This window comes from Lissotriton vulgaris, chromosome 6 (assembly GCF_964263255.1).
Source record: "Lissotriton vulgaris chromosome 6, aLisVul1.2, whole genome shotgun sequence".
Taxonomy (NCBI): Eukaryota; Metazoa; Chordata; class Amphibia; order Caudata; family Salamandridae; genus Lissotriton; species Lissotriton vulgaris.
The window spans coordinates 957,252,762-957,268,289 of record NC_141694.1 but is presented as its reverse complement, the minus strand read 5'-3'; the positions used below and the strand labels follow the sequence as shown (position 1 = coordinate 957,268,289).

The following is a 15,528-nucleotide window of genomic DNA, read 5'->3' as shown; positions in this document are numbered from 1 at the left end:
TCTCACCCCTTATGAAAAATGGCTGCTTTCTAAAACATCCACCGCCCAGTTCACTACAGAGCTCTATGGCCTCCTTTGCCCTGCAGCTCCCCAACATGAGTCTCCCGGTCAGAGACGCTGGGAATTGGAAATAGGCCGCACACATTAGGAATGGGGGGGATATTCACTACCGCATGAGACATAAGACCCTCAGTGTCGCTGGCATCAAACGGTGACAAAAATAGTCTCCTACTGTTATCTTACAACCTCCCTGTTGTACAAAGGGAACCCAGCTCACACGCCGGAATGTTGGTGCCACTGTGGCACCTTGGGCACGTTATCTCATTTGCTATGGGATTGCCCTGGAGTAACACCTTACTGGGCACAGGTGCTCAATGATATTGACGCTCACTTTTAATACGCAATTGCCCTGGTTCCCAGCTTATATTATTCTGGGTCTACCTAACGCATTTACCTTCCCACTCAAGTTTTGCAGACGCAGGCAGATTGGTCTAGCACTGGGTGCAGCTTTCCAAAATATATTGTCCCATTGGGGTGTGGGCATGTTCCTGCTTACCAGGAATGGTTACATTGACTATGGTATGTTCTTGGCATGGAACGCATCTCCCTTTCCTTATTGAAACAGGGGACATCTTTCCCAGGTCTCTGGCATCCATTCCTCTTGCTCCTGACCGGAGTTTCGTGAACTCACTTGCCCTAACTATTTATGACTCACAGGGATTTCTAATGGTTCTACCTAAGGGTAGACAACACTTTCTATACATTCCTATGAGATTGGTTCCTCTATTGATTAATTCCGGAGGGCCTGAGATAGGGCCTGAGATACGGGAGGGGGCGGGGGTTGGGATTGTTAAACAGTTTACAAGATGTCATAGCTATTGGCCCACTGGCCACTGACTGCTTTTTTCTTGTATACAATTAATAAAGAGATTTAAACCATTAGGTTTGTACAATTTTAGCTTTGAGCGATTAGAGCACTTAGTTATGTCTTTATTATGTATTCTTATTTCTTCCACAATTAATAATATTTAAATGCATACCACAGCTGACGGGCATCTTATTTGAAAAAAGCATTGGTAGTAAATCTGCCACGTCAGTTATGTTTATTACATTTCAAAATGTTACTGAAAGCACATGACGGCCATGTTTAGGTGGCAGAATTGTTCTTCTTTTTCTTTGTGTGGCACATGCTTGAAAACATTTAATTTTATTAACCAATGGATCTGCTGACCAAGGCCAGCCACGTTGCTATTGCCAATGCTTGATGGCTTGATGGCTTTTGCAATAGGGTGGGAAAACAATTGAGGGCTTACTGAGTCAGCTTACTGTCTGTTGCTATAATAAATGGGCTCTCCAGATTAGAAACTGCGGCAGGAGGGGTGCTGGTGCAGCAATGTGCGTCAGTTGCAAAATTGCCATAGAAATAGTGTTTGAAAAGGAATTCTCTGAGAAACAAGAGAGACCCAAGAAGAAGTGTTCATTTTTAGGTACAAACATATATATAGTTGTTGTAATACTTTATTCGATAAAAATTATCATAAAAGTACATACAATTTCATCATAATAATTTTTATCGAATAAAGTATTACAACATAAATATAGAAAACGAAAGGCAGTCCCCTTATATTCATGCCTTTAATAATTTTCTGTAGTGCTGCTTACTAAAATCCAAAATAGCCAGCGTTTACATAATATCCCTAGGTGAATTCTTAAACTATCTCACCTAAGACAGGCTGTTTTTACGTCGAAAGCTGCAGCCCTGCATATTCATCCATCCACTCTCTTCTCTCAGTTTTTCACCGATATATCTCTTTTAGTTCCAAGCTGCTTTTAAACAAGGCCATATTTTAGCGACAGGAAATCTGAGTAAAAGGAAGATGATACAATTGCAATTTCTAAGGTCGAGTGGTGATCGGTCCCATTTGCTGAATTTCATTCACTTGTTTTCATAACACTTTTTCTTAACTTGTATTTCTTTGTTTTATTTACGAATTCGTTTTGCAAAGCATATACTGCGACAGTTATTATTCGAAAAGTTGTTACATAATGTCCTTCATTATCTATCTCCGGATGATATAGTTTGGCAAACCTAGAAGAGGCCTATCTTTGAGAAACTGTGTGTTACTTGTAGAGTGGCAAACCCGCCAAAGAAAACTTAAATTAGGCTTGGGATGAAAGGATTACATGGAGACCACAACCACCAGTCAAGTAGGACCCAAGCGAGCGCCAATGTTATTAGCACGTCTTTATATTCACAGTGAACTAACATTAAATGTTAGTATCTTTTTGGCAGCATGCAGACAGTTGACTTAATGGCTTCTCTTGCATTTCACTCAGTGAGCCATCCTGGCTTCGCATGGTATCACATACCAGATCTGTTTGATGGGGGAAAAGACCAAATGGAAAAAAAATGCTAACAGTAAGCGTTTGCTTCCACTAATATAACTAAGACTACATACCAATCCTTGCTTCTTGGCATGCGCTCGGACCTAAGGACAAAGAAACTCAGCGAAACACAAGTGCAGGTTGTTTGCACAAGGAGTATGCAAAATTCGAACAATTAGGGGGGTTAGCGTAATTACGCAAAATTTCAGGATAATTTAGCGTTGTCATGCAACATGCAAAAACAGCAATTGGTGCTATAGTTTAGCAAGAAATGCGTCATTGGAGTCATTTTGAACACCAGGAAGCAAATCATGATACAAAAATTGCACACAAAAAACGCAAGCACCACAAACAGCAGCTGCTCGTGTTCTGATCATTTGCGCTGTTCCTGTGAGCTCACCCTAAGTTGTTGCCAAGAACAGTGGGTAATTAACGTTATGTGACATTATAGTGTAATTTGCGGAATTTCAGGGAACTCTCGTAACACGAAATTACCAAAATTATACAAGATTACATCAAAGTCAAGAAAATTTCACCTAGGCCTAGTTTGCATATCTCAAGTAGAACTGTATTGAGTCTTGCTGATGTTAAAAGCATTATATGTATACTTTGGATAGGTTATTTGATATTAATTTTATAGGTCGATTTGAGTGATGGATAGATTGATTTGATAATAATATTGATAGGCTATTTGATTGTATAACAAGTCATTACATCCTGATAATTAAAATAGTATTAATATTTATAAATTATTAGAAACATTTTTATTCTATAAAACACAGACAAGAGGCGAACAGGGTCCATATTGCTTTGAAATGAAAAATGTGTTTCTTATTCAAATGGGAAACATAAATGACCGTATTTACATTTTGGAGAATGTGGGTATGTGCCAAAAAAGCAGCAGATGTCCTGTTGCCTTATTTAGAGTGCAGAGGCACTAGGCACTCTAAACAGATTGGGCAGAACATTTGCCTCTTTTTGGTGGCTGACCTGCAACAGTCAAACGCTAAATATGTCCTGAAGTGATTGAATCTTACAGCTTTATAGCCCTCTGCAGCAGTGTTTAATTTAAGCAAGCATTGGCATAGCCAATAGGTCTCGCCTTTGGGACCTTATAAGTGTTTAGCTATGCAACAGTTGATGTTGTTGCATCAAGGATATTGTGCTGGATAACCAAACACTTATAAGGTCCCAAAGGCGAGACCTATTGGTTATACCAATGCTTGTTTATCTATACTTGCACCCCTCATACAGTCTCAAGGTTTCCCTTTGCTCACTCATGGGAATCCAGTAAACAATACATTTACATTTTTCAGCAGTTGTAGAGGGTAGAGAGTACTAATGTAAGTGTTTTTTATTCTCCGCTTTCTTTTAATATAATAGAACATGGGGTGAAGTACAAAGACAGCTAAGAAAAATGACCCCATGTTATGCTGAAAGTAGTGGCTTGGAATTTTCCTGACTTAGAAGCGTGTAGCGTTCTTAAATGTCATGTGCTGCTTAGAATGCTCCGCATAACAGAACAATACAGGAGGAACACACAGTTTCGGACAACACAGGAGAAAATTTTTTAATATCAGACAAGGAGGAGAAAGCCACACAATCACAAACTATCACACTACAAAAGCAATACCCACTAAATGCAGGGCAACGGATGAAAAATACATGTCCCGTTTTTTGGGACTGAGGGAAAGTAGACGAAAACAAGCGCGGGCGTGTGGCGGCAAAAGTGAAAGCAGCTGCAGCGTCCCTCGAGTGGTGCGTGCACACTCATGTGAAATCTGACACAACGATGGCACGAACATGTGAAAAGTCCAGAGTGATTCCAAAAGGTCGTTTTCCTAGGGAAGAGCATGCATGATGCGCTAGGCTCGATCTAAAAAGAAAACTTACTGGTGCTCAATGTCCTGTACAGAAGCCTTCAGCCTGGCTTTTAAGTCGAAGCCTACCAGACAGTGAAGCTGTCTGGTTGCTAAAGACTTTTTGGAGACATTCTGAAAACTTTCATGGAAATGCATTCTGCTCATTTCTCATTATTGGCTTTGTGGTTTGTAACTCACACTTGCTTGCTTTCTATATGCTGGTTTTATTTCTATTAGGCTGTCCAGAATGTTTTTGTCCCTCCCATGGAGCATAGCCAGTTCACCACCTCTCAAACTCGCTCCTAGTAATCGTCCACAAGTGTTCACATTCTGTAAACATACCTTTACATTTTGTTCTTCTCTTGTCACAATTGATGTGCATTCGAAGACAATGGTCAAATGTCCTGCACTGTCCTCCAAGGGAGCTTGGTGGTTATTTTCCTTCCTCAGACTTCAAAGTGAGAGGATTTATGTTACAATATTACTGGGTACTGCAGGTGTACCGGAGGAAAGGATGTAGGATGTTAATTGTTTTTTCTAGCACACAACAAAATTTAAATGTCTGAAAATTACCTGTGCAAATATTTCAGAATATATCAGAATTAGGAAAGCTCAAATTAAGCAATTTTGTGTAGGAATTCTGAAGGGTGACATAAACAAATATTTTAATACAACCAAAATAATCAGTACACTAGATGATGCGATTTCCACACATTATTGTTTGTTTCACAGTATCGTTTTATCAGTAAAACTGTATTTCTGTGTAAATATAATCATTATTTCAACTCCAAATATGTTGTCTGTCTACACCATTCAATGCCCCTCCACCTCATATCCCTCCACTCTATCCCTCTATACTCTATGACCCTCCAATCTATGACAGTCCACTCTATGCCATTCTATGTCCCTCCATTCTAAAACACCTTACTCCACTCTACACCCTTCCACTCTATGCTCTTTCACTCTACGACTCTTACTCTATGACACTCTATGACGCAACACTCTCTGCCACTTTACTTAACTCTTTGCAATTCTATTTCACTTCTCTCTAGGCCATTCTACACCACTGTACTCTACACCCCTCCACTCTGTGCTCCTCCACTCTAGGACTCTCGCTCTATGACCCTTCACTCTATGACACTCCACAATACTTTACTTCACTTTATGCCACCCTATGACACTTCTCTCTAGCCCACTATACACTCGTGTATGCCACTCCACTCTATGCCACTCCATTCAATTGCACTCCACTCTATCCTACTCCATTCTATCTGACTCCAAGCTACAACACTTCTCTTTATGACACTCCATTCCACTCTACGACATTCCATTCTACTCCAGTCCACTGTGCGACAATCAATCCCACTCTACGGCACAACACTCTGTTACACTCTAAGCCCCTTCATTCTACACCCTTCCACTCTATGACACTCTACAACACTCTACTCCACTCTACTCTACACCAATCTACTCCACTCACATCCACTGTATGCCTCTCTATTCCACTCTACACCACTCTACTCCACAGCATACCACCCTACTTTATTATACTCCACTCAGTGCATTTTAGCCTTGTCGGTGGCAGGCACACCAGTATCGTTTAAAAATCTACATTGATGTGTATTCTCTGCAGGCAATTCTTTGCCAGCGATGTGGCTCTAAGATAGGTCCATCACTAAAAATGTATAGGAGGAATTTTTGCCAATAGTCTAACAACTGACAGTCACTCTGGGTAGCATTTCAACCCGTCTTTTTTCACTACTTCTAGACAAAGGCCCACCTCATTCAAATCGGCATTGACTCTGCTCCACATGGGAACACTCCATCCCAAATTGTTAGGCGAGGTCTCCACCAGATGGGAACACAGGCAACCCAGAGACCGGTTTCAGCTTTGTTAAGCCTTCTTGGTAAATCTTGTGGTAGAAGCATTACTATCTCAGAGTTCCTGGCTGCAGTACTATTTACAATGGCTGAAGGAAGTACTCCTCCTGAATCTGGAGATCCAGACATTATTGGTGATGGGGAGGAAGAAGTGCCATCTAGTAGCAAAAAAAGAGAGTGAGGTGTTACAGTTTTTATAGTCCCCTCGATGGAGAAGAAGGTTTGTGCCAGATTTGTACAATGAAAATTGTGTGGCAAGCAATCGTCATGTGGCTCTTTCAAGAAGTACAGCCATGGCATCTCCAGCATGTGGAAACACATAAGTAGTAAGGAAATGATACCATCCATCACCATTCATTTTTTGACAGGTGGGAACGCCCCTCGGAAGTGACGTAGGAGCCGGATATCCCGCCCCGGAAGTCCCTCCCACGGAAATCCCTCCCCAGAAGCCCCTGGCCGGAAGTCTGGGGGCCGGAAGTCCCCGGGCGGAAGTCTAGGGCCGGAATTCCAGGGGCGGAAGGCCAGGGCCGGAAGTCCAGGGCCTGAGGGCGCCCCCCAGAGGGGCAGTGGTGAAAGCGGGCAGGTGTAGGGTGCGAGTACCCTTCACACATGAATTAATGGATGTGTGTCAAGGGGTGTAGAGGGATGGTGTGAGGTGTCTAGGGTTAGCGCCAAGGCAGCCAGTAGGGCCTACAGGGGTGTTTAGGGCTGTGGGATGGATGAGCAGAGACTTACCTGTGTGCGCCATGTTTGTTGGGCCAGCAGGGACATGCCTGGGCAAGCATGGACATGTCTGGACATGTCCACTGGCTAGTAGAGGCTGCAGCCTGATGTTGCTTGAGCGGTGTCGTGGTCCATCTGTGGAATGGGAGCCCTAGAGTGTTGCAGGGTGTTTTTGGGGCGATAGGCCAGCCCCCAGGAGGCGTGCCTGTTGCTGATGGAGTTCCTGAGTGGTGGTCTGAGTCGTGGTGGCGTGCCATAGGCAGCGGCGGTCAGGAAAGCCATGGGTCCTAAAAGAGGAGGGAAGTTAGGCCATTGGATTGCGAGGGTGGTAATTTTGCCGCCTAATTTTAAAAAGTCTCTGGTCGAAAATGACAGCATTTATGAAAATAAAAATGAAAATTAAATGCAAAGTCCATTAGGGTGACGTAGAAGGACACACCCATTATGAGCTAACATTGTATATAAGGAGGCCCTTAACTCACAGTGTTATACCATTCGGCAAGCGAGACCCTGAGTATCATGAAGCGGTACAACTACATAGCCTCGAGGGATCCCCGGGAACAAGGGGTGAGCCCTACCGACAAATATTTTCGGCACTTGAGCCCTCTGGTAATAAATGAGCAGACGCTGCAAGAGGCCCCTAAAGAGGAGAGCGTCCAAGTTTCAGGTTATCATGAGGACCTGTGTCGGAGGATGGCCTCACTGAGCCTTGAGGATCGACCGCAGCTAATATCACCTATTAAGGTGTCATCAAGCGCCAGTCAGGCCTCAAGTCAAGAGGAAAACTTTGAAAATAGTGTCACACAAATGGAAGTTTCGGAAGAAACTATAATCTCACCCCAGTACCAGATGTATGAAGATATGAGATCTCTGGAGGAGGAATCAAGGGCACGTGCCGCCGGTGGTCAGCACAGTGCTGAAATCAGCGACGATCAGGAGCCGATGGACATTGACATCTCCCAAGATTTCAGAGCGGCAGCCGAAGCCACTTCAGATGTGGAGGTGAGTATTATCTTAATGTAGATAGTTTAAACATTTGTGATGCCTTATTTATTTTTATTTCTTGTTAACTAATCCCTTTTCTTTCTTTTTTGAACAGCAGAATGCAGGAGAAAATTGCACTGAGGTTGAGGAGACTTCAGGGGCTGCTAAGACCTTCATTATGAACTGCTTGTGCTGTTCAAAACAGATTGAAAGTTCCACCAGCCAAAACAATGAACTGTGTAAAGACTATAAAAAAGCATTGGACTTGATAGATCTTGAAAAAGAGACCATATGTGTAACCTGTCTGGATAGAGAACATGTGAAGGCCTTTGCAGCCAGTGTTGTGTATGCCTGTCTCAAGAGAGACTTTTATTCTAGATGTTATGGTCATAAAATTAAGGACCCACAACAGACTGCTCATGACTGCCTGTATCCATCTTACACGGCTGAAACAGCCCGCTATATATGTCATTTGATAGACCCCTGTAAGTTATATAAACTGTTAAAGTCTGTGTACAGGACTGCAGCCCCAAAAAGCGGCAGACCGGCTGTCATTAGGATCTTGTCGCAGGCCATCAGAGAAATCCAAAATGCATATCATATTCGAGCAAAACTTTCTAACATGAGGAGTCTTTGCAGATCTATTATTAGAAAGAGGGTGGAGCGATCTATAGAAAAACATGCTGTAGATGTTTATTATAAAAATAGAAAACAGATGGGGTGCATGCATGTCCAAAAAGTTTTATTTTAAAAATGTAATAAAGAGATGGCCTATATAGCGGTGTTGTACAAAGAACCATAGTATTATTGCCTGAATGTTAAGATATGTTGAAAAAAGGCGGATGTTATAAGCTACTGTTTGACTGTTTAATACTTATTTTCAGGATATGGAAGTGGAGGTGGCTATCCAGGATTCTTATGAGTCATCGCCTGAATACCTATGTATCGCCAAGGTGTTATATGATTTGCTTAAAGAAAGAATCGCTGAATTACATCCATCAAGCTTAGGCTTTTCAAAAATGGTCCGCTTGCTAGAGGCCCACAGCCACGGGAGCCCCAGATGCTTATGCGGATGCGGTGCAAGTATGTGGGCGCCTGTGAAGGATGTATTTTGGAGCAACTATATATACTATATGAGAGGCTTAATCCTGCCCCGGCGGGCCAGCTGAAATTTAGCCTTTGAGCTCCGAACGGATGATTATTTTAAAAGCAAAGGTTTTCTGCTGTGCGAGAGAGAATTGTATGAACTATTGACAGCAGCTAGTATCCTTGCAGTGCAGAGTTATTGGCGGGGTGATAGGGTTAACCTATACAGCGCTATGGACTATATAGCTTTAAAAATATCAAGATGTGTGACTCTACGACGACAGCTGAGACAAGCGCCACAAGGCTATACTCCTTTTTAATGTTGGGACCATAGTCAATGTAAACTTGTAAACTCTGGAGTGATGATATCTTGTTATCTTATTTACTTATAATAAACTGTCTATACACAAAACAAGCGTCTTTCATTTTGTGGTTCAGAAGTGTTAACATGTCGGGGTGAGTGTTAAAGAAGTTTTATTATGATACAAAGGATGTCTCGAGCTTTGGCAGTGGTAAAGCATTGTTTAAAAGGGCTAAAGCTGAAAAGGAACCCATCAGCAGAGCCCAAGTGCAGGAGTGGCTATCCGGTGAAGAAGCCTATTCACTACACAAGCCGGCGCGGAGACGTTTTAAGAGGAGACCCACTATTGTTAATGCTCAATTAGACTATCAATGGCAGGCCGACATAATAAGTCTACAAGATCTGGCAAAACATAATAATGGATCCAGTTACATCTTAACAGTTATAGATGTATTGTCTAAATACGCCTTTGCAGAAGCTCTAAATGATAAAAGCGGAGCAAGTGTCACTAAGGCCTTTAAAGTAATCTTTAGGAAGGGCCGAACCCCACAAAAACTACAAACAGATGCTGGAAAAGAATTTTTAAACAAAACCTTCCAGAAATTATTAAAAGAACAGGGGGTACAGCATTTTGTAACCAACACGGAGGTAAAAGGAGCTGTTATAGAGCGCTTTAACAGAACCTTAAAATCTAAACTGTGGAGATACTTCACGGCATACAACACATATCGATATTTACCTGTTTTACAGGATTTTTTAGCTGTTTATAATGCCAGCTATCACAGAACTATCAGAATGGCTCCTGTAGAGGTAACAGCCGACAATTCTCTGGATGTGTGGAGAAGAGTATACGGCCGTTACTTCAACGCCGAAGTAAAGAAGCCTGTTTTTAAAAAAGGGGATCACGTCAGGGTTTCAAAATTGAAAGGGCTCTTTACTAAAGGTTATCAACAGACATTCAGCGATGAGATATTCATAGTTGATAGTGTTGAGCTTAAAGAAGGCATGTACATTTACAGGTTGAAGGACTACAACAGTGAACCAGTTACAGGTGTTTTTTACAGTGAAGAGTTACAAAAGATCCCAGATGATGTAAATAGGATTTACAGGGTCGAAAAGATTCTAGAGTGGAAAGGGAGGGGTGCAAAAAAACAGGCCTTTGTTAAATGGCGAGGATGGCCTGAGAAATTTAACAGTTGGGTGTCGGCCAGCTCTCTGCAGGACGTGTGAACGCCTATAGCTCAAAAAGAAGGTGGAAGCAAAATGGAGACATCCTCCTTTTATATTACATTGCCCTCTAACGCATCGTTGGATATGTTCCCTGATAATAAAATATCAAATTACACTGTCAAATTGGCTAAGCCGGTGGATTTGAAAAGGGAATGGGAAGTTGCCCTAACAGAAATACAATACCCTCGTACCTGGAATACTTTTAAGAGGTCTGAATCTAAATTCACTATAGAGAAGTCAAAATCTGAGCCTGTTTACATCATAAGTTTTCCTCACGGGTACTACCCTACAGTTAATGCTGTGGTGGATGCCATTAACAAGACAATGGCCAGTACTTCGGGGCTTTCCGACGTTCAACTGGTGCTAGATAATGTCAGAAGGAAAGTTTTTATTAAAGCACCCAGCCAGGATGCGGTATTTATCACCAGTGGAAAGCTGAGCCGAGTTTTAGGAACGGTCCAACATATAAAAAGCAAACAGGATCCAGATCTGACATGTCCAGATATTGATGGGGGCTTTTACACACTCTATGTTTATACAGATATAATAGAACCCCAGAGGGTTGGAGATAGTTACGCTCCCCTACTGAGATGGGTTCAGGTGCGGGGTGAAAACAACACAATAGCTAATATTCAATATATTAAACCTGACTATGTAGCAATTTCTAAAAATCATTTTGACACTATAACAATTATGATCTTTGATGATCAGTCCCAGCCGGTGTCCTTTAAATACGGGAAAGTTATTGTTAAGCTTCATTTCAGACCCCGCAGCGGTGGTGACTATTAAGAGCTCAGCATGGGTGCTATGAAAGCCTACGGCAACCCTTCTATGTATAGAGAGTATTACAAGCACCAGGCGGGGTATGGAGGGCCCCCATACTTTCAAGGAGCTCCTGTTATGTATGGGGCGGGTCTAGGAGGTTTTTTCCGGAGTTTGTTCCGAAGGGCCATGCCTTTTTTGAGAAAAGGTTATGAAATTGCAAAACCGCATGTAAAGACAGCCGCCCAGAATATAGCCCAAGATGTGGTGGGGTCTGTGAAGTCTGCTGTAGTTGAACGTATGAACAGACAACCTCAAGAAGGGTCAGGCCTACTGTACAAGCCCCGCCTCAGTATTAAAAGGAAGAGGAGGACATCCAAGCGCCGTGGACCCCCTGTGCCCTATAAAAAAAGGAAACGCTCTTCAAAAAGAGCTCACAAAAGAAGATCCCAAAGGCGGAAGAGAGCTACGAAGAAGAGAGCAGCCTCTAGCCTTAACATTTTCTAGAAGGAGTGACACGCTAAAAGATGGCTTTTGTACACTGCGCTTCGGGCGAATGCGCCAAGTCAGAGTTAGATCTGTTCTCTCTAAAACCAACACAGACCAGTATCGAAAACAGTTTTTTCATGGAGGTATCACCCTTAGCGGCCCTGACGCCACTGGCCCCTATAGAGTTTTACGTATCAGGATCCACTGATATGTATCTAGATCTCAACAATACTCTGCTACATGTGGTGTGTAAAATTGTGAAAGCAGATGGATCAGATATTGCTGCAACCGCTAAAGTGGCTACCATTGCTTACCCCATAGCGACCATGTTTAATCAGGTGGATATTACCTTGGGTGACAGACTCATCACGCAAAATGACAATATGTACGCCTACAGGGCTTACATGGAGAGTATCCTGAACTACAGCAGCGATGCCTTGGACACACAACTTTCAGCCGGTCTTTTCTACAAAGATACTTACGATAAATTTGAAAACACTGCCCTGGATGGCCCCAACACAGGTTTTTTTAAAAGAGCAGGGTTTGCTGCAGAGAGTAAAGAGTTTGACCTCCTGGGGCGAATACATTCAGACCTCTTCTTCCAAGATAAACTAATCGTTAATGGCATAGACCTCAAGATCAAACTCAATCGTAACAAAGATGCCTTTTGCCTCATTACTGGGGATGCCGAACACTATAAACTGCTCATACAATCTGCAAGCCTGTATGTAAAGAGAGTGAATGTATCACCAACAGTCAGATTGGCTCACGCTGAGGCTCTACAACTATCTAATGCTAAATATGCCATTGAAAGAGTCTCTATGAAAGTCTACAGCATACCGGCGGGGACCAGATTAACACAGCAGCAAAATTTGTTTCTGGGGCAGCTACCAAAACTTGTCATTATTGGGTTTGTTGACAATACAGCTTTTAGTGGGGCATATAACTCCAACCCTTTTAATTTCAAGCACTATGGCATCAACTATGCGGCCCTAGTTCACGAGGGAGCTGTCATACCTGCAAAGCCATACACGCCTAATTTTGGAACTGGAAATTTTATTAGAGAATATCTTGGATTAGTGTCGATAACTGGGAAGCACCTGCGTGATTCAGGGGTTGTTGTATCACGTGAAGGATATGGCGCAGGCTACACGCTATTTGCCTTTGATCTGACCCCGGACATGGAAGATGGGGACCATTACAGCCTGGTTAAAAATGGAAATCTAAAAGCTGAATTCCGCTTCAGTGTGGCCCTAACTACAAATGTGAACATGGTCGTTTTTGCTGTATTTGATAGTGTCATACAGGTTAATCACACCAGGCAGATTCTGCTTGACTATCTTTGAAAATAATACAAAATGGACACTGTTCAGATAAGAGCCTTCTTAAGCCGACATAGAGACGCTAAGAAATACTTTTTGAATGTTTATCCCAGCGATGGCTTGCCTAAGGAGATAAGTTATGAAAGACCCCGATCTCTGGTCTTTAACACAGATCCTCATCATGAACCAGGAACTCACTGGGCTGCTATGTTTTTGGACAATGACCGAGTAACTGTGTTTGATAGTCTTGCCGAGTTTCCGGAGCACAGCATCTATACAAAACCTATATTCAAGTATTTAAAAAAAGTGGCTTCTAGAGTAGAATATAACAAGTTGCCTGTACAGGATTCTCTATCTATAACGTGTGGGGAACATTGTATATATTTTATCTGTAAAATGTCAGAGGGTCTAACTTTTAGAAATTTTTTAAATTTATATTCAAGTGATAAAGCCAGCAATGATAGGCTTGTTACCCGCTATATGAAAGAAGGCTTGAAACCTATTCCTAGCATTGTTACAAATGAATACGCTATTTGCCAAAAGTGTAAAGTTTTATAATGCATGTTTGTGTAATGCTCATGTTCAAAAATAAAAAATAATTAAATTAATAAACGTTTGTATTTAAGAAACTACTCAGACTCTGTGTTTTTACTCCTCAATAAGAAAAAAAAACAAAGACAGTAGAGTGTTGAAAAGTTATAAATGTTTATTACAAGAGTTATGAAATATTCAGGAATCACACATGTAAAAGTTGGTACAGTACATCCTCTTTATACAAAATATACAATCATGCAGTAACAGGACAAAAGCAATTACTAATATGGGACCCATCGTTTTGTTTTAAATAGAGACTTTTTAGCCTCCAGAGGCACATCTTCAGGGTTATTTGCAGGGATTAGCTGAGGTAAGAATGGGGACGTGGGTGAATTTGAAGGGGTGTGAAAGGCCGATGATAGCGGCGGGGATGCCGCGCCGGAGCTCATAAGTTGTTTCAAAAGTTCAAGTTGGCGGCGATGCCCGGGGTTACCCACGAGCGATGATGGAATGTTGAGCTCCGCAGCAGCTCTTAGAAACTGTTCCCATCCTCTTGGGGCTGTCTGTCGTGAGAGGGCTTTAGGATGCGTGAAACTTTTGATCAGATCATACATATGTGACCCAACAACTGACTGCCCCTTGTAGACGAACTCACCGCGGTCATTCCAGGATGTTAGGTCTTTAGAATCAGCCATTTTACTTAACAGCATCTGCACAGCCCCTCTGTACCTTTGACTCACGTTCTGTAGCAAGCTCTCAATCATAGAGTCAGGGGAGTCCTGTGGCTGCGCTATTGGTGATGGTGATGGCTGGGTTGGGGCAGATACCTGGGGTTGCTCGTCATCAGCAGTATATAAAGTCAGTTTGTTTTTTTCAGTCTGCAGCTGCTTGTAATATTGCAAGAAATTCTGGAGAGCTCGGGAGTAGATCCCCGCTTTAGCTTCAGGCTTTAAGTCTGTGCGGGCCAAAATATCTTTAATTTCAGCATCCAGGCGGAGCGTTTCAGATCTCCTTATGTCCCATGTATCATTTGTAGAGGGTGCCAACTGTTCCAGCTGCTGTTGTGGCACTAGATACATTTTCTGAGTGTAATCCATCAGGTTCGGGTCAGTAGGCTTGTAATTAGAGGTATAGCTATACCCAACAGAGCCCCTATAAAGCCCCCTGACTGTTTTACTAGTTTCTTCTTTGAAGTAAGGGAGACCCTTTTAATACTAAGCTTCTTGATGAGCTGCCGCCTCTTCTTCAGCACCTTGTACTGGCTAGTTGAAATAGGTACATTACCTTTTAGGGTGTTTAGAGCAATTTCTGAAATGGCACCAACTAAGTCGTCCGAAGCAGCACATAGTATGGCTTTTCTCTGAGGGGGGCTGGCTGTAACAAGCATTTTTAGGAGGGCCATATTACGTCATAGTCGGGCAGACATTTTTTAACACCTTATGGTGGAGCGCTTTGTGGATAAATGGGATCTAGGCATTTTAGTGCATCTTTTTATAACCTTTGGGTCTAGGTTTAGGGATGTAGGCGACCGGTAGCTCAGGCGGGAAGATATCAGCCCTCAGTCTGTAGTCTTCTAGAGTCCTGGGTTTTAAGTCCACCAATAAGTAGCCGTGGGGTTTAGTGGTTGCATCGTTAAAGGCTTTCATAAAAAACTGGGTGTTCCCCGGATACATTTGTTTAGCTATAACTGTTATTTGCTGTTTATCCCTGGGATTTTTAAATAAAACTAGGTAGGAAGCATTGAGGGCTATAGACATGCTGCTCTTACCCTTGTAAAACAAGTTCTGAACGATGTAAAATATACTCAGATTACGATGGTGGGAATATTGAGTAAAAGCTCGCTCTATTTCAGGATGGTCCCCGCCTTCTCGCATAAGATCGTCTACAATTACCATATTCACACGATCTTTGGGTAACAAGTCATCGTCGTTAAGACTAGTAGGTATCCCTTCTATAAATCTAATGTAAG

At 42.4% G+C, this 15,528-nt stretch overlaps 1 protein-coding gene across 1 annotated transcript; it reads left to right on the top strand.

Moving 5' to 3' along the window:
* Positions 1–11,741: 11,741 nt before the first annotated feature.
* On the top strand, positions 11,742–13,049 carry LOC147708252 (uncharacterized protein F54H12.2-like). The gene has a single exon (XM_086925721.1). It carries the CDS (start codon positions 11,742–11,744, stop codon positions 13,047–13,049), a length of 1,308 nt encoding a protein of 435 aa, XP_086781847.1.
* The last annotated feature ends 2,479 nt before the right edge of the window (positions 13,050–15,528 follow it).